The 26104-nt window shown below is 34.2% G+C and overlaps 3 protein-coding genes across 3 annotated transcripts; 2 read left to right on the top strand and 1 right to left on the bottom strand.

Annotated features, from left to right (window-relative positions):
• The first annotated feature begins 1 nt into the window (after window position 1).
• LOC143608997 (protein unc-13 homolog) lies at window positions 2–10355 on the top strand. Its single transcript, XM_077083875.1, has 27 exons — window positions 2–115; window positions 224–399; window positions 1012–1076; window positions 1706–2045; window positions 2679–2745; window positions 2991–3144; window positions 3252–3419; window positions 3561–3671; window positions 4201–4410; window positions 4555–4656; window positions 4788–5018; window positions 5246–5320; window positions 5684–5758; window positions 5847–6032; window positions 6113–6262; window positions 6370–6462; window positions 6608–6679; window positions 6829–6946; window positions 7053–7231; window positions 7426–7507; window positions 7624–7704; window positions 7785–7891; window positions 7983–8060; window positions 8138–8233; window positions 8859–8954; window positions 9117–9566; window positions 10213–10355. The coding sequence occupies exons 1-26, from the start codon at window positions 108–110 to the stop codon at window positions 9276–9278; spliced, it is 3282 nt and encodes a 1093-aa protein (XP_076939990.1). The 5' UTR covers window positions 2–107; the 3' UTR covers window positions 9279–9566; window positions 10213–10355.
• Window positions 10356–11848: 1493 nt separating this feature from the next.
• On the top strand, window positions 11849–15014 carry LOC143608999 (putative ADP-ribosylation factor GTPase-activating protein AGD11). Its single transcript, XM_077083877.1, has 10 exons — window positions 11849–11874; window positions 12140–12245; window positions 12507–12587; window positions 12981–13065; window positions 13169–13244; window positions 13395–13558; window positions 13864–14080; window positions 14225–14341; window positions 14437–14532; window positions 14603–15014. The coding sequence occupies exons 2-10, from the start codon at window positions 12203–12205 to the stop codon at window positions 14888–14890; spliced, it is 1167 nt and encodes a 388-aa protein (XP_076939992.1). The 5' UTR covers window positions 11849–11874; window positions 12140–12202; the 3' UTR covers window positions 14891–15014.
• Window positions 15015–15034: 20 nt separating this feature from the next.
• Window positions 15035–21536, bottom strand: LOC143608998 (uncharacterized). Its single transcript, XM_077083876.1, has 10 exons — window positions 21346–21536; window positions 19972–20108; window positions 18910–19044; window positions 18672–18782; window positions 17145–17414; window positions 16722–16921; window positions 16366–16603; window positions 15940–16050; window positions 15592–15783; window positions 15035–15503 (listed from the first exon to the last, which is right to left on the bottom strand). Exons 1-10 carry the CDS (start codon window positions 21506–21508, stop codon window positions 15159–15161), a joined length of 1902 nt encoding a protein of 633 aa, XP_076939991.1. The 5' UTR covers window positions 21509–21536; the 3' UTR covers window positions 15035–15158.
• Between the last annotated feature and the right edge of the window lie 4568 nt (window positions 21537–26104).

Raw genomic sequence — 26104 nt, 5'->3', positions numbered from 1 at the left:
TCTTCGCAAATCGCAAGTAATCCAGTAAACGTTGATCTCACCGCATTTAGATTCACACTTCTCTCATTGAAACCTCACCTGCCACAGCAGCAGATCTCGCATCCTCAATGGAAGAGTTTGTCTACTTCATCTCTAATTTCAATCATAATGTAATAATAATATCAATGTTATGTTTACACAATTGATTGATATGCGGATGTGTTTATTATTATTATTATTATAGTGAAAACGAAGTGGAGCTGTTGCAGAGGTACCGTCGAGACAGGCGGATACTTCTCAATTACTTGTTATCTGGTAGCTTGATTAAGAAGGTTGTGATGCCACCTGGTGCTGTCTCGTTGGATGACGTGGATCTGGATCAAGTTAGTGTTGATTTCGTTCTCAATTCTGTGAAAAAAGGTAGTAATTATTTAATATTATGTATGTTCTAAATTAGGACCTGCATTTTGACCTTGAATATCATGTATTTGAATTAGGATGTTTTTCACTTATTTGTATCGCGGTTGGAATTCGTTCCGGATATAGGTTAGGTCAAGTGTATGTATAATTATTAGGTTAATAATAGAAATCAATTTAGTCCTTCCGCGCCTTAATTACGCTTGAAATAGAATTATTGCACGTTAAATTAATTAATTACGCAACTTATGTTAAGAATTAAGCAACCTATATTTAAGAATTTGCACGCTAAGTGGTCCTTTAGAAAGCAATTCAGTGCGTGTCTGTTTCGTTGAATTTGTTAAGTCGTTATTTTGGAGTTTATTGTTGAGGAATTTTAATTAATTGAGGAAAATTAGGGACTATGTTGAAGTTTAGTTTTAGCACTTAGGTTAGTATGTTAGCTTGCACTTTGCAGCAAGTGATTATGTGAATGATTGTATGGAAGTTGGAGAGCACTAGGTCTAACACAAGTACAAAATGCAGCTCTTTGAAACAAATGTGGTACTTAAGGTCGTGCTCTTAAGAACTAAGATCGACATTGTTACTAATTGATGTTGTTGAATTGTAATGCAGGTGACATGCTTGAGCTTTCAGAAGCTATTAGAGATTATCATGATAGTACCGGATTCCCTCATATGGTAAGTTGAAAGTTCAACTAACTTTTGTAGTTCTATTTAATATTAAAAGTCACAACTGATATGAGATAGTTTATATTACTAATATGTGATGATAAACCTAGTGTTGTCAGGAGTGATTATGGAAATGTGGTAGTTATTAGTTACATGTCTTATTGGTAAACGGAGTCATGGACAAAGACAGAAACTGTATCTATTTAGATTAAAACATCTTGAAGTGACCCTGCTATGCTGCATTTGTTTTTCTAATGATAATGGAAAAAGAATCTATACTCTGTGCCTGGCTGTAAATAATAATTGACTATATGATGTCAAATCAACTTTGTATTACAAAATCTTTTGATGGATATACTTCATGATGGAAGAGATAAAAGTGTTCCATACACCTCCTAATTTCTTAATCGGAGTAAATCCTTGGGTCATCATTCATATCATAATTAGTTTATATATTTCCAAGAACAATGATTGCAATCTGTTGAGGACATTCTAAATTGGCGATTGCTACAATTTTGATGAATTGAAAGTGATATTTGACTGGTGCACTTGTTACTAATAGTCCTGAATCTTGCATTATCTTCTATTTTGTTTTTTTATTTATAAATTTTGCTTCTTTTTTTTTCTGCACGTTGAAGAATGCAGAGTCTGAAGGTGAGTTTTTTCTGGCTACCAATCCTGAATCATCAGGTTCACCTCCAAGGAGGGCCCCACCAGTTGTCCCTTTTGTGGTACCGTCACCCATTATGCCAGATTTATCGTCATCACTGCCCTTTGATGCAACTGAAGAGGATGAACCTGCTATGATGTCAAAATCACAATCCATTAACACGACACAAGGTCGTGATTTAACTGTTGACGACATTGATGATTTTGAGGATGAAGATGATTTAGAGGAACTTGCTAGTCGTAGGTATTCAAGGAGATCATTGAATGATACAGCTGATCTTGTAGTGGGTTTGCCTTCATTTGCAACAGGTAAATACAGATGTGGAGAAGCCTTTTCAGTTAAAAACTAACCTTATTATTTTCTTTTTGGGTAATAATGCAATTTTTTTTCATGAGAGTCACAATATTGTAAACTTTTGGGACATGATTTTAAGTTGGTTCTGAAGGAGATTTATGGAATTGGGATGTTTAGGGTTCCAAATATTACTCTGTTTAAACAAGCTCAACAGTTATATGAGATTTTTTTTTCATAATTATGTCTATCTAGACATGTATATGCCTAAAGCGGTTGCATTATGACTATCAGTTTGATCGCATTCAGATAAATGTCATATGTGCTTTGAGTTTATGTTTGAAGTTCTTATGAAAACAAATGTTAAGTTTAAAGATCTTGAAACATATTTTGTGGGATTTTTAGAGAAATTACCATGGGGATAGCATAAGTCATGGGCTCTTCAATACAATAACAACAAACTTTGAATAATTTATTTTAGGTATTGGCTTGGGTTAGGCATGATATATAGCTCTGGAATACCATGGCATTTCACAAGTGTTTTTAATTGTTGTTAGAACAGGACCATAAGTGGCTGAAAATTTTATGTGCAGAGGTTTATTCTTTATCTGAAGTTTCATAGTGTAATTTGAGTTTGGTCTTTTCTTCAGGTGTAAACGATGATGACCTCCGTGAAACCGCCTATGAGATTCTGTTGGCTGCTGCTGGGGCTTCAGGGTATTTTTTTTCTCCTTAATATTTCTTGGCCTGAACTTTATAGATATGCATGTAAGTGTAAGTAGATATATATAGATGTGCGTAAATCTGTTTGTGTATGATCTGTATGTTTTTTTTTGTGTATATACATATATATATTCTATTTTAATGTCCTATTCTCAGTCTTTTTTTGCTGTGCTTGGTTCTTTTGATGACCCTAGTCCTGCCAATATCTTTTGACTTTAATGTGATTGTTGTTTGAACAGGGGCCTTATAGTGCCATCAAAGGAAAAGAAGAAAGAAAAGAAATCTAGACTGTTGAAGAAGCTTGGACGGAGTAAGAGTGAACAGGTTACAGCCCAGTCCCAACAGTCAACTGGTTTGACTGGTTTGCTGGAGACAATGCGTGTCCAGATGGAGGTACAGTGTGGACATATTTATTAAATTTATTCTGTGTCATGATTACAAACATTAAGGAAAGTTTGCCAGATTTTTTGTTATAACAATGATGATTGTTGTAATCACAGATTTCTGAGGCAATGGACATTAGAACAAGACAAGGGTTACTGAATGCAATGGCAGGCAAAGTGGGAAAAAGAATGGACGCTCTTTTAGTTCCTTTGGAGTTATTATCTTGTGTTTCTCGAACTGAATTTTCTGACAAGAAAGCTTATATTAAGTGGCAAAAAAGACAGGCAAGTCCCTTCTTTCTTCTTTGATTTCTCTTTCATCAATTGCCTTATATCGTCTCATTGTTTTATCTTATAGTGGTATAAGTAAATCTAAGACTTTATTTAATATTCATGTAACATGTTTCCATTATTGTGTTAGTTCAGTTGAATATGCTGGAGGAAGGACTTGTGAATCACCCAGTTGTGGGATTTGGGGAATCTGGGCGCAAAGCAAGTGAAATGCGGGTTCTTTTGGCTAGAATTGAAGAATCCGAGGTAAGTGTTTTACTATTAAATGGTTTAAAGTTTAAACCTTTTTGAACTTATCAATAATGGTGCTTAGTTTCTTGTTTTCTTTTTTCATAAAGTACCAATGTACTTTCACTTTTGTCCCTTTTTAGTCATTAAAAATGGTATCTTGTCCTGTTTGGATCGTTACTTGGACTTGCTGTAAAATTTTTTGTTTCGTTTGGGCATCTTTAGAAGAACCTTTTATCGACCAAACACTCAAACAGAACAAAAATCATCTTTTAAAGACCCAATTATAAAAAAACCAAAATATTATGACTAAAGCTGTATAAAAGTGAACATATGCTGATATTTTAGCTAAGAACACCCTATCTTTTCTTTCTTTCTTTTTTTTTTTTGCTAATTTTGTTTGGTTGAAAGTTAGCGGAGGTTCTATACTGTTTATTTCAATACTCCATAGTTGGGTTTAAAATCTGTTCCGTTTTGATCAATGTTTAAGACTGACATGCCAGTATATACTATTCTATTGATTATTTCATAATTCGTCCTATCTCAGTCATTTGCACCTTCTGTGGGTGAGCTTCAACGCATAGAATGTTTGAGATCTTTGAGGGAGATTGCCATTCCACTTGCAGAGAGACCAGCTCGTGGTGACCTAACCGGTGAAGTTTGTCACTGGGCGGATGGCTATCATTTAAATGTCAGATTATATGAAAAACTTCTTCTTAGCGTCTTTGATGTTCTTGATGAAGGAAAACTAACGGAGGTTAGCATATTTAACATTAAACATTTAGTGCTGTCTTTACATTTTATTAGTGTCATGAAAACATCTTGGAAGTCGTCTAAGCCACCTTTAAGAACAAATAATATTCTAAGAAGTGTGGAATTTCAAACTCTGCTTTGCATACAGGAAGTGGAAGAAATACTCGAGCTTCTAAAGTCAACATGGCGTATTTTGGGAATTACAGAAACCATTCACCACACCTGCTATGCATGGGTGCTATTCCGTCAGGTATTAAATATAATTCTAATTTGTAGGCAAGTTTGCTGGAAGTGATGCATTTATTTCAGTCTTGATAAACACTTTTATTTCCTTGTTATTGGATTACATGAAGTGCTTCTTACAAATGAGCTGTTCTGCAGTTTGTTATGACCAGGGAGCATGCACTTCTTAAGCTTGCCATTGAACAATTAAATAAAGTACCCTTGAAGGAAGAACGGGGCCCACAGGAGAGAATGCACTTAAAAAGCTTGTATTCCAAAGTTGAGAATGAAGAGGGTCCTCAAGAGCTATCCTTTTTACAGTCCTTTTTAATACCTATTCAGAAATGGGCTGATAAGCAACTTGCAGATTACCATTTGAACTTTTCTGAGGTTAGTTTATCTTTTTTTTTTTTTTTAATATTGTCTAGGTGTTTTTTTGGAAAGACCAAGAATATTGTCTAGGTGATACCATTGTTTGGATTTCTTTTATTTTTATTTTTTCGTATTCTGAAATTTATGCTGAAAAAAAAACCAAACCTTTAGCCTGACTTGATGCTTTAGACTGTTTTAGCATTAGAGTTTGATGCTGACTTGGATCTTTCTTCCATATCTTATAGGCATTGGCAATGATGGAGACTGTAGTATCGATTTCAATGGTAACAAGGAGGCTTCTTCAGGAGGAACCTGGATCGGTGTGTTACAGGCCATTCATCTTAACTCTCTAATTCATATTAGCTATTTGATGCATAAAATGCCAACTTAAACTCCTTAAATAACTTGCAAAGCATCATCTAAATATGGTGGAAGTAGAACTATGCTGTCAATAGTAGTCAGTACTCAGTAGTTTACAGTTTTTTTGGATTTGTTTTTTTAATCTACCCTTGCTGGTTTGGTACAATAAATTGTCTGTTGCAATGCAAACTAATTTCTCTAAAGGAGAACTTAAAGAAATATATTACCAAATCAGTATCTTATGATTGTCAGTTTACTTCACAGCACATCATTCTTTCTGATAGCTAAAAAAAGTTCACTTTTGGTTATCATTTGTTTTTCAGGCAATGCAACATGTGACAGATGGAGATAAGATCGAGTCCTATGTGTCATCATCCATCAAAAGTGCATTTTTAAGGGTAAGTGGTGCCTTTTCAGCTGACTGGAAGTATCAATTTTGTAAAAAAATGTCAAATATAATAAACTGCTGTCTCTTCTTTATTTCAGACATTGCAGGATGTTGAGACAATGTCCAATGCAACAGATGAACATCCACTTGCACTATTAGGAGAAGAAACCAAGAAACTTTTAAGAAAAGATGCAGCTGTATTTATTCCAGTATTATCTCAATGGCATTCACAAGCTATTGTTGTTTCAGCATCTCTTCTTCACAAGCTTTATGGAAGCAAGCTGGTAAGCTCATCAACTGCCCAACTGGTTACTTATTTAATTATTTTTTTCTTCAGCATCTCACATTTTTGTTAAATAAGCAGAAGCCTTTCCTTAACGGTGTTGAGCAACTTACAGAGGATGCAGTTTTGGTATTTCCTGCTGCTGATAGTTTTGAGGAATATGTTATGGACCTTATTGCATCTTCAGGTGGACAGTCAGAAGTCTCTTTAAAGAAACTTTCTCCATATAAGGTTTGGCTTTCTTTATTTATGTATGTGTGCATGTATCAGAACTAATATAGTATCATTATTATTGTTATTATTATGATTATTTATAACCGTTTATTTTCTTATAACAGATCGAAACAATATCTGGAACACTAGTGTTGCGTTGGGTCAATGCCCAACTAAGCAGAATTTTGGGTTGGGTTGAGCGAGCCATTCAACAGGAGGTAACTAATTAAATGATTTCTGGCCTTTTCCTTTTTTTACTCAAAAATAGTAAAATACTTTTCTTTCTTTGTATCTGAGTATCTCAATTATCTAGGTCACAAAAATCACACATTTGGCTAATGATTTTTTTTAAAATATTTTCAGCGATGGGAACCTGTTTCAATGCAGCAACGGCACGGGAGTTCAATTGTTGAGGTTTATCGCATTGTAGAAGAGGTACCTAGTAATTTAATAATATATATTTTACTTTTTATGATAGATAAAGTTTTCCTGGAAATAATTTGGTTTCTCTTTTTCATATTTCTTTTACCTTTGTTTCCATTCACTTTAATACATAAATAACATGTTATTTCATATTATTTCAGACTATTGATCAGTTTTTCGCTCTAAAAATTCCTATGAGGTCCGGAGAAATGAATAGCTTATTCCGAGGCATTGATAATGCATTTCAAGTATACGCAAAACATGTTGTTGACAACCTGGGTATGTATACTAAGTCTTTATCAAATATATCGATGAAAACATATTTGACAATGTACACATAAAATATTATCCGTTTATATAATAGTGAACTTAAATAACCATGCAGCTAGCAAGGATGATATCATTCCACCTGTGCCAATTCTAACAAGATACCGGAGAGAGAGTGGAATTAAAGCTTTTGTTAAAAAAGAATTAAGTGACCCACGACTGCCCGATATGAGAAAGTCAAGAGACATTAATGTTTTGACAACACAAACGCTATGTGTGCAGTTAAACACTCTTTATGTGAGTGTATATTTTATTTTTCTTTATAATTTGGCAATTTTATTGTTGGATACTATGAGAATACACTCTACGTTTTTCTTGATATTCTTCTGATGACAAGAGAAGTAATGACTGTACTTGAAGTCGTTTCTTTTGTAGCCATAAGAAATTTATATTATATTTATCTTTACTAATTTATTTACTTATTTTTGTAGTATGGAATCAGTCATCTTAATAAGCTGGAAGACAGCATATGGGAACGCTGGACAAAGAAGACAAAGCAAGGAAAATCTATTAGTATGCCTTCTAGACCATTACATATCGTCTCAAATTTTTATAATTTATCGTGTTATATTCTGAACAAAATATGTATTACAATGTTTATTACATTTAAATGAGTATTCGTTTTACAGATGGGGACTCAAAAAAAGAAAGCTTTGATGGAAGTAGGAAAGACTTCAATGCAGCCATTGATCGGATTTGTGAGTTCACCGGTGAGGCATAATACCTTTTGACTTCACAATGATTAAAAAAGATTTCGAGCCCTGATTTTAATTTTCATAATTTTGTACAGGAACTAAGATAATATTTTGGGATCTAAGAGAACCGTTCATTGTAAACCTATATAGACTGAGTGTTTCTGAATCCAGATTGGAAACACTCATTGAGCCACTTGATGTGGTATGTGATGTTTAATTTTTATTTCCTTTAATAATGTGAAGATAGAAATAATATTTTGACTAATGTGTTGCACTCTCGTCAACCACTACAGGAACTAAATCAGCTATGCGATGTCATCGTGGAGCCACTTCGAGATCGAATTGTAACAAGTCTCCTTCAGGCATCACTGGTCAGATTCTTAATTCTTCTTTTTTCAAATGTGTTCCACAGTTTTTTCATTTCTTAATAAATATTGTTGTTTTGCAGGACGGTCTAGTTAGAGTGTTATTAGATGGAGGTCCAGCGCGGTTGTTCATTCCTTCTGATGCTAAATCCTTGGAAGAAGATTTGGAAGTTCTAAAGGTATGTAAAAAAAACTAAAGTTATACATTGTTCTGCAATTTTTGCAAAATATATATTTAAAAAAACTCATGAAAGATGTTATTTTTAATGTTTTTGTTTAGTTATGATGATCCCCATCTTGTAAAACCACTAACCAACATCATTGCATTGGAACATGTGCGAAATTATATATATCATTTACTTTTTGCCTTTTTGGCCTCTCAACTTTATTTACAAAAAATCTTTGGTTAATTAGACTTTTGCCACAAAAGTTTCATATATTTACATTTTGGCCCCTCAACTTCGGTAATAAAATTTTTGCCTTTTCAACTTACATCTTTACTTTCTGGCCTCTCAACTTTGGTAATGAAACTTTTGCCATAAAACTTTTAACATAATGGATCGAACCGATACCGATTACCGACCGACTTCCCGCCTGGTTTCTGTCGCAACGCACGGTAGCTTTTGAACATGTGATGCATTTAACCCGCTCCGCTGGAACGCGCGGGTGAAAATATTTGTATAATATAAACACTTAAATGCCAATATAGTTATCATATTTGCATTGTTTTCTAAATAAATAGAATGAATTTACCCAAATATATTTTTCCTGATTATAAACATTTTTTTGATTGAATTTTGTTAGGAGTTTTTCATATCTGGTGGAGATGGACTTCCTCGTGGAGTTGTTGAAAATCAAGTCGCACGTGTTCGACAAGTTATAAAGCTGCAGGGCTATGAGGTTAGCTTTTCTAAAATATTTAAAAGGCTGGGTACAAAAATAATAATATTAAATATAATTTATAATATTAAATAATAATATTAAATATAATTTATTATTTACACATATTTATTTAATAAATTGGGCCCATTTGTTCACTAATGAATGGTTAACGAAATGCAGACACGGGAGCTCATAGACGACCTAAAGTCTGCAAGTGCTACAGACCGAAGCAAGTTGGGTGCTGATTCGAAAACACTTTTGAGAATATTATGTCACAGGTGTGATTCTGAGGCTTCTCAGTTCCTAAAGAAACAATACAAAATCCCTAAATCTGCGGCTTAGGTGGGTTTTCGGTACATGTCGAGTGTTTTCATCGTCTGTTTATTATGTTGTTTTCTTATAATTTTGGGTTAGAGGAAAACAAATAGCTCATGGAGTAATTATACAACCAAACTTCTTGGCTTTGAATCTGTTTTAAAAATATTTGTTTGTAAATTTGGAGGTTGATCGGCGTTTTGTATCTACGGGTTTGGGTCGAAGCGCATAGTATAGTACATGTCTGGTTGTGTCGGTCGAGTTGGGTTGGGTTCGCGTCTAAAAATGTTTGGAAAGTAACAGGAATAGGATGTGGTCGTTTTAGGGGTGTTCTTCGGGTTCGTTTTTCAGGGTTTTCGGGTCGGGTTTCAAAGTTTTAAATCTTAACCCGAAACCCAACCCAAATCTCTCATGGGTTTTTCGGGTTCGGGTTTTTTCGGGTTGGGTTAATCGGGTTTCGAGTATCCTAGAAAACAAAACAAAAAAAAATTAAAAAACTTCAATGCTAACATTAAAACAACATATTCTTCTTTGCTCGTAACGTAAATAATCAAATAATAACCAACATAACTTGATAAAACAATTCAAAAGAAGAATAAAATTAAGTAACTAACTCGAACCATAATCTTTTTCAATCGGACGTGATTTGGTTGTTCGATTACGGTTGTTATTAGTAATGATTGGAAAACAGAAATTAACATTAATAAACAACCGATCCATAATAGTTAGAATGACAACAATCGATTAGGGTCAGCAATTGATAACTTTAGTGGCTAAGACTAAGCCTACTATACCTAAATATATATTTAATTTCAAAACTAAAAGTTTATTCGGGTTGACCTGGAACTTATAAATCAAACATGAAAACCAACCCGAATTACTTTGGTTCGGGTTCGGGTTAGTTCGGGTACGAGTTTTTTCGGGTTGGGTTTCTGGTTTCGGGTAAAAGTTACAGCCCTAGGTCGTTTATGAGTATTTTCTATGTTTTAAAACTAATGTTGATAAAAAGTCATGGCGTGCAAACTGAAAATGATTGTTGTTGAGACACAAAAGTTTAATTTTGTTTATAAAAAGTTACCTTAATTTTAAAAGAAATATTTAAAGTCATCCAAGTATTATAACAAAGTTATCAAAGTAACGTTATTTTTAATACGTAGCACATGTTAGTGGGGTTCGAAATTTCATATTGGGTTAATAAATACAGTAAATGTTAATGATGAGACTTAATTCAAACGTGATAAAAATGTAGACATATTATATTTCAAGGTGTTTGAAAAATGAGTACTAGAAAAAAATAATATATCAACAAAATCATTACAAGTGAGTTAAATCATGAAAAGTTTAATATTTAAATATGTGAATAGCGAAAAAGTATATACGTATTATGTTGAAACGGGTCACACGATATGATTTATTTTATAACCAGCCTCCGGTACGAAAGTAAAGTACCATGTGTGTTAACGAAAGTAAGAAATAAGAAGTGACTGTATGTGAAGGTGGCTGTAGAATGGTATTTATAATTCCTTGGTGGTTTATTAACATTTAAAAACTTTATTGTTCATGCCTAACTTTGCTATAAGTTATGGCCTAGGCAATGCTATAAGCCTTATCGTATTACTGTGTCGGGTTGCCAGATGGTCAGGCTGCGAGCCCAATGCATTATGCTGGTCTGGGACGTATTGTGTGGTTATTTGTTGGGTTCGTTGTGCTGGCCTGGCCAGACGACATAGTTGTGTCTGATCTATTCGTTACATGCATCCCGACTGTTTAGGTTGATATGTATACACCAATGAGCAACCCCTACTGGTCCTAGGAGGCAGCCACATGACACTTCTCACTCTACCGGTCTCACTGGAACACCCCCCCCCCCCCCCCCCCCAATAAATTGATCACGCGTGATCTGAGCCCACTGACCACGGTAAGTAACGTCACACGAGAATGGTGGCTTGGTTATCTTTATTTCTTTTCTTTTTCAATTCTTTTTATTTTTAAATAATTGAATGGTGATGAACGATGGAGAATGAGTGTTTCCTTGGTTGAAGAGTGATGTCGAATGATAGGAGAAAGGCTAACATGACGCTGATGTGACGAATGAAGAAAATGGTGTTGATGGGTGTACGCGGTATACCCCCTTAGCCTTACTATAATTGTGGAGTATAAAACTTGAAGGTGGGGTACGTTTGGAATATATATAAATGTTGAAGGTATTATATATAAGTTGCCATTGATAAAGACAGCCCAACGGCTGAATCACCACGAAATGTTGTATCGACGTGCAACCATCAACTAACAAAATATCTTATTTTCCTTCCAAAAAACCCCAACGATAATAATAATACTAATAATAATAATAATAATAATAATAATAATAATAATAATATTCCGTTAATTAGGGTTTGTGAATCCCCAATTCACCGACACTTAATATTTCACAAGTGACAAACATCATCTCAATATATATATATATATATATATATATGTGTGTGTGTGTGTGATTACAAACACTCAAAATATATCTATAATTTTCTTTCTGATATCGTTTTCATCTCTCTCGAATTCAATATCTCCGTCACATTGCTGTTAGTTATTGTTGCTAGCTGCTGGTGTGTAGTCATCCGGAACGGTAAATAATATCATCCTCTAGTTTGATTTAGGTCGAATTATAATATTATACGATTAATAATTTACATGCATAATGTGCTGCTGTTTATTACGATTACTACTTATTATTAGCTTAGATCGTTTAGCCGTTATCTAGTTGAACCGAGTTAGGGTTCAGCAGGAGACGCGTGTGTCTTATGTGTAATAGCGGTTTTTGAGTTATATTTACTCCGCATTATATTGAGTATGTGTGTGTGTGTGTAATCAGTTTGTTATTGACAATGCAGATAGAAATACGGAGAAATCGTATGGTTACGCATCGGTTTCTGTGTTTCGAATGCTGAGGAAGAATGTCTGCGAGGAAAGAAGGAACGGATGCCGATCGTTCATCAGGTAGTGACTTGTTTTCTATGCATGCTTGTTTGTTAAGTTAAGTTATTGAGAATATAGTTCATGTATGCATTAGTTGAATATAGATCAAACTGTTTGATGTAACTCCGTGTTTTGACAATTGATCAAACTAAAAGATGAGCATTTAAAGTACATGTTGTTTTGATTGTGCTGCTTGCAAAAATTTTTTAAGCAGATCCAGCTTTGTTCAGTTCTAAATTTTACCACAGGCCCGGCTATAAATGCACTTACTGCGTGTTGCAGGAGTTTCTCTGTTTGACCTCTTAAGTTTAGATGATGAAGATAACTGTAGTGATGAGTTAAATGTAGAGACACCTCCTGCAAGTAGGTTTTCTGCACCTGTTGGATATTCTCTAGGTTATGACCTGCTTAGAACTTGACTTTGCATTAAAGCCTGACAGTAACAGGCAACAATTTGTTAGGTGGATTATGCACAGAATCTATGTTTACTGCTTGTAACCTCTTGACCGTTGTAACAATATTGCTTTTGTAATTATAAAGAACACATTAGTAATATAGGCTTGTTTTGAGCGGTTACTCGGCATGCCCTCAAACATGTGACTTATGTAACTTATTAATTAGATCCATAAAATACCATTTATGCCTTTTTTTTCCGTAAATGGCACATCTTCTGCTTTAGAACAAAGTGTCAAATGCTACTTATCGGATGTATAAGTGAGTTTGATTGCAATGCTAACTTAGTAACTTTCTCATCAGGTGCACAAAGGAAGCTGGCAAGTTTTTTGTCTGAATCTGGTAATGAGTTATGTGCAGACTGTGGAGCACCTGATCCAAAATGGGTGTAAGTGTATTCACAATTTTCTGATTACACACCTCTCTGCATAATCTATTTTTGTATTTTTCTCGAATTAATAAGATTTTTACCTTCTGTACTGTGTGACTAGATCTGTAAATCTTGGAGCGTGTGTTTGCATCAAGTGTTCTGGAGCACATAGAAGCCTTGGAGTCCATATATCAAAGGTGTAGTAAACACTAACTTCCTCGTTTACATTATTGATTCATAAATATATACTTTTAGATGAGTCTGCAACAATTAGATAAAACATAACTCACTCATAAGTTAACGTGTTGAAGCCAGCACCTCTGATATTGTTATCCTTGTTGGTGCAGATATTGTCAGTAAATCTAGACGAATGGACAGAGGAAGATGTTGATAATTTGATAAAACTTGGTGGAAACACCGCAGTAAATTTGAAATATGAAGACAGCATTCCAAACAGTTGTAGAAAACCGCAACCAGATTCTTCGATAGAAGACCGTACTGATTTTATCAAGTAAGATGGCAAAATGGGCATGTTGGATAATGGGTCAAAACAACTAATTTTTTAGTACAGGTCAAGTTGACCTCTGTCACTTTTTTGCCAGTTTTTCAAAAATATTATTAATGTGTTTATAATGGTGAGAAAAACTATATTAATGCTTTAGTTAACTTTCAACCCATTTGACTCGTTAGGCAACAAAAAATTACTCAAATTGACCCATCTATAGCTCATGTAAATGGGTCAAATTTGTCACATTTAACTACAATTATGGTGATAAAAGTTGTAACATCTCTTGTGCTTTTTTTAATAATATTCAGGAGAAAGTATGTAATGCAACAATTTTTAAACACCGATGAGCAGCTGTCTTGCCCCTTCACTCCAGAAGTCATCCACTGCAGTTCAACAGGGTTGAATTCTGTAGTGGAAAAGAAATATTTAAACAGTATGCGGTTACATAATTTCGGTCAAGCATTTCTCAACACCAGAAAAAGAAAAGACGCTGAACAGAAGTCTGCAAAGAAAAGTAGTTCAACGGTAATTACTTTTATTAACTTAACTATACAGGCAAGTGACCTGGCTGGTTGACCGGACACGCCTTTGTTCTAAAATTTTGAATTTTTGGTACATAATATAGTTTAAAAAAAATTTTGAATTTGTGATACAATATATTGGTTATAGGCAGGTATGGTGGAATTTGTTGGTATGATAAAAGTCAATGTGGTCAGCGGCACCAACCTTGCTGTCAGAGATATGAGGAGTAGTGATCCTTATGTTATGCTCTCATTAGGAAACCAAGTAAGCCGAGTAATATTATTTATTAATTGTTCTTTGATGTAAAATACTTTAATTGTGTGTTGTAAAAATGACAAGATCTTGTCTTTTGGCTGCAGTCAATGAAGACACGAGTTATAAAGAGCAACCTCAATCCCGTCTGGAATGAAAAGTTAATGTTATCGATTCCCAGCGACGTTCCACCTTTGATAGTGGTAAGTCAAAATAAAATTACAGAAACTGATATTACAATAATCTGGTTAAGAAGTTATTTAAGTTATGCAGAATGTTTTTGACAAGGATAAGTTTTCAACTGATGATTTTATGGGTGGGGCTGAGATTGATATCCGACCCTTGGTTTCTGCTGCCAAAGCTTTGGACAACGGTAATGCCAACGGGCCAGCAAAACAAATCGAAAAGATGGAAGAGGGAAAAGACAAAAATACCCTCGTCGATAATGAAACGATCATGGTGTCGGAAGGGAAGGCAAAGCAAACCATTGCTCTAGGACTGCAAAACGTTGAGAGCGGTGAACTACAGATAGAGATTGAATGTGTGGCTCTAACCCAATAGCATGAAAGTAGTTTATGATATGCAGTTGTTATTCAAGACCGTTACTGTTAGAGTGATTCTTGTTCTCGTGTTTGTGATCTTCGTGTGTATGTAGGACATTTTAAGAAAAGGTCAACTGTGAATCAAATGCGTTACAAACTGATGTATTGTTTTCTTATAAAGACTTTAGAACTCGCAACATAACGGTTCTAGAACCACATATATTTGAGCTATAGACCACTTATAACTTAACTGTAACTAAATTTAACAAAACTATTCTATATGATGTCTAATCCGCAACCTCCATTACACAAACTTTGTCATTAGAACAACCTTCTAAACAAGCATAAATAGAAGAACGGAACTCATACGAGTTATGTGACGAGGGTATTATGTCAACCCACTCTTTGTCAACCAACTCCACGTACTGGTTTGACCTCAACACAGCGACAAACGTCAACTGGTTGACCCGCTTAGTCAACTGTGTCGCAAAATTTATAGAAAAAACCAGGTAGAAATCGTTATCAACACCATCGATGCCGTTAAACGTTTTTATTCCGACGTGAGCTTCGCTTGCATCCACCAAACCAAGCAGATTATCCCCACCTACATGCCTCTGATCAACACTAGATATCTGCAAGACAATGAAATTTCGAGCGTTGTTATGTGTATGATTTAAAGTGATTATGTGATTCTACGTTAACTGTTATTATGTGTGTTACCTCGATATACTCAATGCCCAATGCAGTAAGAGACTCTAAAATATTGTGGGATGAAAGTAAGCTGATTACGCCACCAGATCCAACTGGTGTTTGAAGTATTGCCCATGGTGATTTCATCAAGATTTTGTGTTTTTTATTTTCTCCGGATGAAGAATTTACAGCTGGTAATTTTTCTTCTTCCAAAATCCAAACCTGTAAAACACGATGAATGAATTTAGTCTTTGAAAAGGCGCATCATATAGGTTGGCGTTGGATATATTTGCAACAAGATTATAATATTAAGCAGACTTGCAACTATATTTCAACAAATTAACTGTTGAAAAAAAAATTAATAGAGAATTATGAAACCTTTTCAGGGTCAAAGCCAAAGTAGTCATTGTCTGACATCAAGCTTTGAAAAGTGTCTAGGGTGTTATCAGGACAAATCAGAATCAAAGGTGTCGTTTGACTGTTTTCCATCTGCAAACAACAAGTTTTGGTCATTGGATACTGCAGAGTATGCTTTTTACAAAAGATTATATATGTTGGCATTTCAAAATCTAACAGTTAGTTTCCATATGTGTAATAAATCAATTTCATGTGCTTGCTCTCTTGTAATTTCAAAATAAAGTAAAACAAAGAACATTTGACTTTCATGATCAAGTATGCGGACTTTCCTAGAAGCAAAATGTGTGTTTGACTTCAAAAGTCAACTCACAAAGTCCAACTTAAGACAGGCTTAAAGCCTTAAATTAATAGTAATAACAGACTTCAATAGCTATGTTTATGCATTACCTGAACTAATCTTTGGATGAGACTATCGGTTTCTTCAGAGTCGGAATTCTGCGTATTAGTACCCTCAACAACCATAATATTTGCAACTTTGCCACTGGATATCAGAGCACTGCGCCTCTCTCCTATCTTGGAACTTGTGGACTCCACACCTTCACTAACAAGACAGCCTTTTGATACCTTAAAAACATGTCTTGTTTTTTCTGTATCATAAACTGCTAAGAACTTGGACAACTGCCATCTGGCATCAAAAGGACACAGAAATTAAAGAAGTTAATGTATTAGATAATTACTTCTCCAAAAGGTTTTTGTCATAAATTCATTGAATATTCTGAAACTGAAAAGGAAAAAATGACCACCTGTCAGAAGGTGTCTCGATAGTCTGTAATGCTACTTGAAGCAGTTGGGAGTTAACATCTACTATATGATCTGCTAATAGGCTCCTTTGGGCTTTCTCTCCGTATCTAAGCCCGTCAAAAACATGCTTTTGCTCCAATTCAGACAGTTTCTTTTTTGCTGCTATAAGCTGTTTTTGAAACTTTTTTCTCTCTTTCCATTCCTGAAACAATTACATTTACATGTTTTTAAGCAGTAATTCCAAATCAAAGTTTCTTTAAATGTGTACACGTGAACAAAATTACAAAATTTACATGTTTCTCGTAACTATTTGCAGTTAATATGAGGAACCCCTAAATCGATACTCTTTGAAATTTTTAGAAATCTAAAACACACACGGAAATCAAAAAAAGGTAGAAAAATGGCAGATCAAAAGTTTGACTCACAAGCTGTCGACGCTCTTTCTTTGATCGCTCATCAGAGTGTACATTTAACTCAAGAAGCCCTTTAGGAGGTGTAATTATCATTTCTCTTTTATCTAAATCTACATGAGGAACAATCGCTTCAACAAATGGGACCCACACAAGGGGTGCTTCCGATTTCAAGTTCCCATTTTTGTCTATCATCTCCAAAGACGAATCAAGCTTAACTTGTAAGAGATCACGTCCTCCAACATCATAAACATTCACAACGGTTCCCACTGGTTCACCAGTTTCCTGAAATGAAAGTTATCAGATACTTCTACAAAAATGAATATTAAATAACAATATACTGTTGTGTGCCACGATCTGGCATCACACCCATGTTTCCATACTTTCAACTCAATGCCATGCAATGCAACTTTTCTATGTTCTTTGTATTTGTTCATATTGATAATTGCTCGTTTAATATCTTTGTAGTGGCCTAGTGGGTAGTTAATTAAGTAGTGGGTCGGTTATGTATCTTGGCTATATAAGCCACTAGTTCTTATGTGTTAGGATTATGAATGAAATATTATGATTTGATAAATCAAAGTCTCTCCCAAAAATCTATGAATTCTATTCTGGTTTCCGTCTATTTTCTTTGGACCATTTGATTAACGAACGAGGTTCATAACAGTGGTATCAAAGCGGTCTTGATCCCTCTATGGACGCTCAAAAATGGAACGAGTCGTTGGCTCGAATCGAGTCAACACTTGCGGAGATGATCAATCTTCTAAAAAACTGGCCTCGGTTCCCAGCCCCTGTTGCTTCTACACCCACAACGCCAACACCGGCCACTGCTGCCGCACCACCATCCGCTGTCATCAAACCACCTCCACCTGTGTTGTTTGCAACCACTGTTGTACCGCCATTATCACAACCGCATGCACCAACACTTGGCTCAACCCTCACTGTTTCACACCCACCTCCACGACCCACCCCAGCAACAACCCTTTTCCATGGGTTTGATTTTGAGTATTTTACCCGCATTAATCGAGATAACCATGCATATCTCCGGTCTTTCAAGGAGTGGCGCCCACCGTGGTGCCTCGTGGTGACTACTCCGAACGCCGTTGGAAGGCTCGAATGGCGACCACCATGGCAAGGCGTCGTATCGTGTCCATATTCTCAACCGTGCGGACACGGTTTCTTCAAGCGGAAGGGATTGTTGTGTGCCACGATCTGGCATCACACCCATGTTTCCATACTTTCAACTCAATGCCATGCAATGCAACTTTTCTATGTTCTTTGTATTTGTTCATATTGATAATTGCTCGCTTAATATCTTTGTAGTGGCCTAGTGGGTAGTTAATTAAGTAGTGGGTCGGTTATGTATCTTGGCTATATAAGCCACTAGTTCTTATGTGTTAGGATTATGAATGAAATATTATGATTTGATAAATCAAAGTCTCTCCCAAAAACCTATGAATTCTATTCTGGTTTCCGTCTATTTTCTTTGGACCATTTGACTAACGAACGAGGTTCGTAACATATACTCACAAAAATAAATACCTTAAGTGTAACTCTCAAGCCAACAAGATCACGAGCATAGAAATCACCTTCCTCCAACTCAGGTCTATCTTCATCCAATACAAGTATAGTTGACCCGACAAGCTGTTGAGCCTACAAAAATGCAGAATTTAAAACATACATAGTGGTTATGAACTTATGATCAACAAACACTGCTTTATTTATCATGACTCTAGTAAGATATTAACTTTGCATTTTCTTTAAAATATAGTAAGCATACCTGTTCTACTTTGTCAATATTATTGAATTTAACTATCCAACTCTTTTGTCCATGGTGTCCTCTTCCCTCGACCAGTTCAACTTCTTTGATTGTTTCTCTCCCTAATAGTTGTTGCTTCAACCATCTTCTTCCTGGCTAAATACAACATAAAATCTACTAAGAAACATAAGACTACACATTTATCCCAAAATTTTTAATTCACTTTTAAAACTTCTTCTTAGTGAGAAACAAGTATCTTACAAACCTTTTTATAACATGTTAAATCACTATACTTGGATTTTAGTTCCATTGTTTTTGCAAATATACAAATAAAAACAGCATGAGTAATTTTAGGGGTGGCAAATGTGACCCATGGGTTGAATGGGTTGTATTAAAATGTATATAATGGGTCAGAATGGGTCAAACTAAAAAAAGAAAATGATAGAAGCGGGTCAAAACGGGTTGACATTTCTCGAGAAATTTTTTTTTAATTTTTTTTATGGAATGAGAAAAACAGAGAAATTTTTACTGTTTTTACTTTTTTGTTTATATTTCAAGTTATAATTTTTTATTTATATTTTTGAATTTTTTTAATGAGGGGTTTATGAAATCTCAACTCATTTTGACCCATTTCAAAAACCCATCATTAAAAAATTCAAAAACAAAATAAAAAAAATCATAACTCGAAATATAAATCAAAAACTAAATAAGTAAAAGTACTAAAAAATTTCCTACGTTTTCTCGTTCAATATATATATATATATATATATATATATAAACCTTCAAGAAATGTCACCCCGTTTTGACCCGTTTCAATCATTTCTTTTTTAGTTTAACCCATTTTGACCCATTATATACATTTTAATACAACCCATTCAACCCAATGGGTCACATTTGCCACCCCTAAGTAATTTTAAACTAAATGCCAATTGCAGTGGTGTTTATACACAATTCACACTTAGTGACTCACAACATGGACACTGAATTTGAAATATGCAAGTATGGATTATGAAAACTAATAATAAAAATTATTCTAGTTATGGAACACTGGAAAGTGGAAATGGAAGTATTTCAGACTCGTACCTCTGAAAATCTTAGTTCTGGAAAATCCGTGCTAGGCTTCACTCGAACCTCTCCTTGTAGTCCATGAACACTAGATATGTACCCAATCTCAACAAATTGGGAGTCAATCTCGCTAACTTCAACAGTCTCTTGAGTAGCTGAAAGTATTCATTCTAGGTATTCATTTCAAGACTTTAAATTCAAACTAATATTCATTTAGCATTGTGCAAATATAACTTGATCTACAGCACTTATAAGTGCTGGCTATGGATTCGATATAACAAGTAAATGAATAGTTCATCATTTAATTGTTTGGTCGTTTGTACATTATCAAATCATTCTCATCTTTTAGTGTTGAATTTTGAAAGTCTTCTGTATAGATCTTCTTTTTAATCATTTTGTAGAAGCTTTTCAAACTTTTATTGTTCATAATCATAGAACTGTTTGTGATATTAATTTTCAATATCATGATCTTTGATTTCAACTAATTTAGTTCTGTAGGTTTTCAATGGAGCTATAAAACACTTAAAACTAACTAAAATATAGGAGTGTGCATGAAACCGAAAAAACCAAACTGAAACAAAAACCGACGGTTTGGTTTTATGTTTTTGTAAAACCTAACTTGATTTTGCATGTAACAGTAACCGAAAATTTTGAACCGAATATAAAGATTTTCACTTTTATTTCTTTTAAGTAATTAATAAGATTTTAACAAATATGCAACTCATATATTTTAGCCCAAATGTACAATAATCAATTAGTTTTTAATTAAAAAAAATGATTTAGGCCCAAATTCATTATTTTGGCCAAAAAAAGTTGTTGGCCCAAAATTTTCAAGCTCAAATGACAAAACCGAAAAACCAAAACCGAACAGTTTTCAAGAATTTCGATTTTAGCCCAAAACCGACCCAAACTGAACAGTTTTCAAGAATTCCGGTTTTAGCCCAAAACCAACCCAAACCGAACCGTGCACACCCTACTAAAATAAAAATCTCACAAGAAAATCAGCCAGTACATCCTAATTCCTAAATCCATTCCTTCAATCCAACTTTACTCCTACTATAATCACAAAACAACATACCTAATTAATATACACCCTGGGACCCAAAACCACTAAATATCTAAACCTAATCCAAAATACCTCAAAATCCAATCAAATTAAACATAAAAACATAACAAAGCATCAAACTAAACCTCCTAACATCATATCATCAACTTAAAATATATAAACACAGTCAAATTAAACCTCTTAACATCATAACAACCCTACATATCCAAACCTAATCCAAAACATCTAAAAATCCAATTAAATAACACACTCAATAACATGAACAAACAATCAAATTAAAACTCCTAACATCATAACATCAATAAAATCACATAAATATAATTTACCAGTAGCCTGCAGAGAAGACATGCGAATTGGATGAAGCAGCTTCACAGAAGTTAACGTGTTCCGATTGAAACATTTTGAAGTTTTGAAAGGAGATAAGAGTTTGAGAGGTGAATTGAACAACGGAAGTGAGGTTGAAGCTTGTAGAAGAGTAAAAGCCTCCATTAATGGCGGATGGATGCTTCTTCAGCCTATAATAATGACCAGAACACTGTGACTTTGGTGTGGTGTGTGTTAGCTTAGCCTAAGATATTATTATTATTATTAAAAGAAAATATGATATTATAAAATCTAGATACGTAAACGAACTGAACATTCGGTTAAATGTTCGACGGGAAATTTATTTATGTTCGTTTATTTAACTAATGAACGGGCATGAAAAATTTTGTGTGTTCGTTTAATTAAACGAGTGAACATTAACACATGTTTCGTTCGTTCATTTATATTCGTGAACGTTCGTTTATTTATGTTCATTTATATCCGTTTATTTATTTTCGTTCACATGTTAATAAAAAATAATTAAATAATAGCATGAAGAATCATTCACTTAAGGCGCGTTCATTTTACAGAATTGAATTGAATGGAATTGGAATTGGAATTTGCATAGGATTTGAAATTTGAAAGAATTGGATTTTGAATCTGAACATTCAAATAGGAATCGGAATTTGAAGAAATTGAAATCCAATTCCATTCTTTATGTACACGTTTAACATATGAATTGTAATCTATCACCACAAATTTGGGGTTTTCTATTAAGATAAAAAAACATCTCAAAAATATATTCAAAAATAATTTTAAAAAATCATAACTCAAATTATAAAAAAAAAACTAAAATGTTTTATTCGTTGTCCTCGTTAAAAAAAATAAAAAATAAAAACCTTGAGAAAAGATTCCAATGAATTTATTTGAATTCCTTCACATTTTGAAAAGATTTCCTTTATTTAAAGGAATTTGAAGGAATTGAACTCAAATTCCAATTCCAATTCTTTGAACGAACACACCAAAATGGAATTAAAGTTTCCAATTCCAAAGAAACGAACACATCATGTCATGAGATTTTAATTCCAGTTTATTTGAATTCCCACGAATTTTGTGAAACGAACGCGCAATGGTTTTATATTTGTTTGTGTTCATTTATGTTCGTTTATATTTGTTTGTGTTCGTGAATTGTTTGTTTAGAACTTATACAAATGAACACGAACACGTTTATTTTTTTAAAGAAACGAGTCCGAACACAAAATATGTGTTTGATAAAGTCTTCATGTTCTTATAAGTTAAATGAACAAACATGAACATGCATTTGTTCGTGTTCCTTCGATTCGTTTACAAGCCTGATAAAATCGGCTAGTTGCATATAAACGAGCAACAAGTGTGCGGCAACTCCTTCTGGATGGCAAAAGTGATACAACTAAACACAAAACATTAGATCTTAAAGGCCGAAGAATTACTGTGTGTAACCCGTGAGATACTGTTAAAAACTTTCACGACCTCAAAAGCTAGAAAACTATATATATTAAAAGATATTATTTTTGGGCCCTAAACACTTGCCTAATATCAATTAGGTTTTAAATGTTGCAAAATTGGTGATGATCATCAAGCTAGGTAGGGGTGTCCACTATTTGAATCCAATAACATGTGATTTTAATAAATAACAAACAATTGATTGTGATTTTGTTAGTCGGGGTAGCTTGTTTTTTTTCTTTTGTAATTGTAATTTGTGTTACATTTTGAAAGTAGTAAATATGGTTAAAGAGTTGCAAAAGCTAAAGTTAAAGTTTTATTAAAGGTTAAATGGTTGATTTTGAGCAAAATTAGTTAAAGATAAACACTTCTTTCAAAATTTCAAATTGTCGAATCAAACTAGTTTTAATTGCACTTACATAATTTATTCTATTCTAAATATGATAAAAGAGACGGGTCAAGTTCTCTCTCTCTCTCTCTACAATTATCTTTAACACATTACAAACAAGTGTTTATATATTGTTGAAAGCTAACTAAAATTTAGTTACATGTGAGACACTCCGTCAATACCTAGAAGTTTAAGGTGAATAATGACATCAAATAAATTTTTTTATACTTGTAAACAAATTTGGCATGTCATGTTACCCTATACTATGTAGTATGTTAGCCCTTTTAATATGGGTATGCCGTATGGGTATGGCCGTATGAGAGGGTTTTAAAAAGTTATGATTCTCTAACTTATTAACTTAAAGGGTATAATATTTCCAAACACTCCTAAAAAACAACTTATTAACATAAGTTAATCCAAACACTTTTATATAAACTCATTTTCAAAAAATAATAAGTTTATAATTCATTTTCATATAAAGTCCTTTTGGACTTAAATAAGGAATCCCAAACACACCCTGAGTTACAAACACACATCAAAATTGAATGTTTATATATATGCAATTAAATTTGCACTTGTTTGTAGGTCCAATTAAAAGCGTGTAAAAATATACTATTAGACATAAGATTGAAAAAATATTAATCTTTAAGAACCATAATTTAATATTCTAAGACATAACATATTTTAATGATTTTGTAAATAACGTAGAAATATGTATGTATATGTAAAGGTTAAAATGTAAAGGGTCACAAAAAATAGACTGTATTGTGGTCAAAGCCATCATCAAGATTCACTGTATCATATTGCATCGTTTGGTGCTAACTAGACGTTGACTGAGCACTGGATAAAACCTTACTAAATCACTTGACCATGTTATGATGAGTGCGCCAATAACACCAGTCAAAACATTTTACCTCATTCCCACAATTGTCCATTAGTGCCCTTGAGTCGGCTGAAGCATCATCGATAACACCTCCGCTAGCTTGAACCTATTTTGATGTGCACGAGTAATGTGGTAACGAGCATGAGGCTAGTGACCCCAATAACCTATCACAACAAACGGTCTTATATATACACACTGTTAAAAAAGCACATTATTTTTATACATACATTATTGATTGTGACTAATTGTGGTTATCAACTTTTTATACATGTACTTACTTGAAGAAACACTAAGTGACCCCGATAGATTAAGGATAATTTTAGGGTTAAGTAGATGTTTCCCACGAGGGTTAGGTCCGGCAAAGATGGCTATTCTTCTCGACCTGCAAAACAGACACCGTAAGCTCGTCACTGAGAAGGGGGGTTTCTCCTTGTGACCACCTTCCGGCGTGAGAATCAGACTAGATTGCTCTGAATATAAGTGTATATAGAGAGAAATAGCTAGAGAGAAGATGATAATACCGTTCCAAGGTGTTGGAGTATTTATAGCCGAATGAAGGTTTCCAAGCAGGTACGGCCAGCTGTATATAATATTCCTTTTCCACCAACTATGGGCTACGTTCGTGCCACGATGGGAGTTGTTGGGTAGGCAGCGGCTGATAGTGACATTTTGTACTGGAGCGTGCTCCTCCTCGTACTATTGTCATTGAGCTGTTACCCTGTGATTGGTTAATGGGCTGCTTTTGTCAGATCTTGTCTATTTGTCCATACCTTGGTAGGTATAGTACAAAAGATCTTCTAGAAGCGTACGGACTGGCTCTTTTGGGCCAGAATATTCCCGCCCTGCTCATTCCTTCAGGTGACATTGCTGAAGTATAAGAGTTAGTGCCTTATGCGTGTAGCCTTACTATTAGTGCGGGTAGCCTTCCTTCTTGGCTTGTACCCACAGCTGCGGGGACAGGCAGGGTACTGTACCAAGGGAGGCTTTCCTGTGAGAACAGCTGGCTTACTGCGTGTAAGGTCTTCATCTCTCTGAGCATGGTGGGTCCTGCGGATCCAGTTGGTCTTTGCGCAGATGTACCTCTTCAAGGTGAGTCTTGCGGGTCCAACTGGGCTTTGCGGGGACCTACCTCTTCATTACTCTTACAAAATTATTATAACTAGATAAATAAAATTTTGTTACATCTTTTATTTGTATATATTAAAACTAATTTTTTTTGTTCCAGTTTTAATCATATTAGTGGTTGTTTAAAATTGTTTTTTTCTTTGCTTGACGTCTACTGTTTTGCTAAATATGGAACCTAAAGCTTTGGTCATTAATCAATGAAGATTGCAAGCCACTTTATTTGGTAGCTTAGCCTTTTCATTCAATTCACGTTTTTGATTAAAGATGTAACTTTCACAGTAAATTGGCTACATTTTGATGTGTTACAAGTTAGCTTCTACTGATATTAAGGAGTATAAATTTCTACTACCATTATCGAATGGATTACACTTAAAAGTTATCGTTACACGTCCATGGACAATAATATGCTCATAATGTCTTGTGAAAATAGTTAGAAAGATTTTGACATAGATCATGTGATAACAATTATAACGCTTATTTCAACTAACATTAACGATCTACACTTACAAAATGGGTACATTGTACGTTCACACTAACTAGATGCTCGAAAGGCCAAAAATAGATCTCGCGTGTTTATGTCATAATCGTATACGCTATATTATTTTCTTTTAGTAAAAGAAACACATATAAACTCATATTTAATGTTTGAGATGTTGGTATGTTCTTGTCATAATACTCACTAAATATGCTAGTTGGTTGCCTCATTTCGTATTTCGTACTTGGGTTTCTTGCTTCTTACTTGGAGTTTTCCGATAGTTTAGTATATTTGGGTCTTTAAAAAATTTGTTATTTAAACTTATTCATGATACATGAAGATACAATTTTGAGTATTAATAGGTACTTGGTTTGTGTTTATAGCAAAATAAAACATAAATACGCTACAATAGTTTGTGTACACATGGTC

Source organism: Bidens hawaiensis, unplaced genomic scaffold (assembly GCF_021521415.1).
Source record: "Bidens hawaiensis isolate Kalapana, Puna unplaced genomic scaffold, B.hawaiensis_p1.1 tig00419464_1, whole genome shotgun sequence".
NCBI classification, from domain to species: domain Eukaryota; kingdom Viridiplantae; phylum Streptophyta; class Magnoliopsida; order Asterales; family Asteraceae; genus Bidens; species Bidens hawaiensis.
This window is presented reverse-complemented; position numbering and strand designations above follow the sequence as displayed.

Coding starts and splice junctions, on each gene's coding strand:
- LOC143608998 (XM_077083876.1), bottom strand. CDS start 21,508: ATGGAGGCTTTTACTCTTCTACAAGCTTCAACCTCACTTCCGTTGTTC. Junction 18,783..18,909: donor ATATTGACAAAGTAGAACAG/GTATGCTTACTA, acceptor GCATTTTTGTAG/GCTCAACAGCTTGTCGGGTC. Junction 15,784..15,939: donor TTGGCTTTGACCCTGAAAAG/GTTTCATAATTC, acceptor CGTGTTTTACAG/GTTTGGATTTTGGAAGAAGA.
- LOC143608999 (XM_077083877.1), top strand. CDS start 12,203: ATGTCTGCGAGGAAAGAAGGAACGGATGCCGATCGTTCATCAG. Junction 13,559..13,863: donor GACCGTACTGATTTTATCAA/GTAAGATGGCAA, acceptor AATAATATTCAG/GAGAAAGTATGTAATGCAAC. Junction 14,342..14,436: donor TGCTCTCATTAGGAAACCAA/GTAAGCCGAGTA, acceptor TTTTGGCTGCAG/TCAATGAAGACACGAGTTAT.
- LOC143608997 (XM_077083875.1), top strand. Junction 3,145..3,251: donor CAATGCGTGTCCAGATGGAG/GTACAGTGTGGA, acceptor TTGTAATCACAG/ATTTCTGAGGCAATGGACAT. Junction 5,321..5,683: donor TTCAGGAGGAACCTGGATCG/GTGTGTTACAGG, acceptor TTTGTTTTTCAG/GCAATGCAACATGTGACAGA.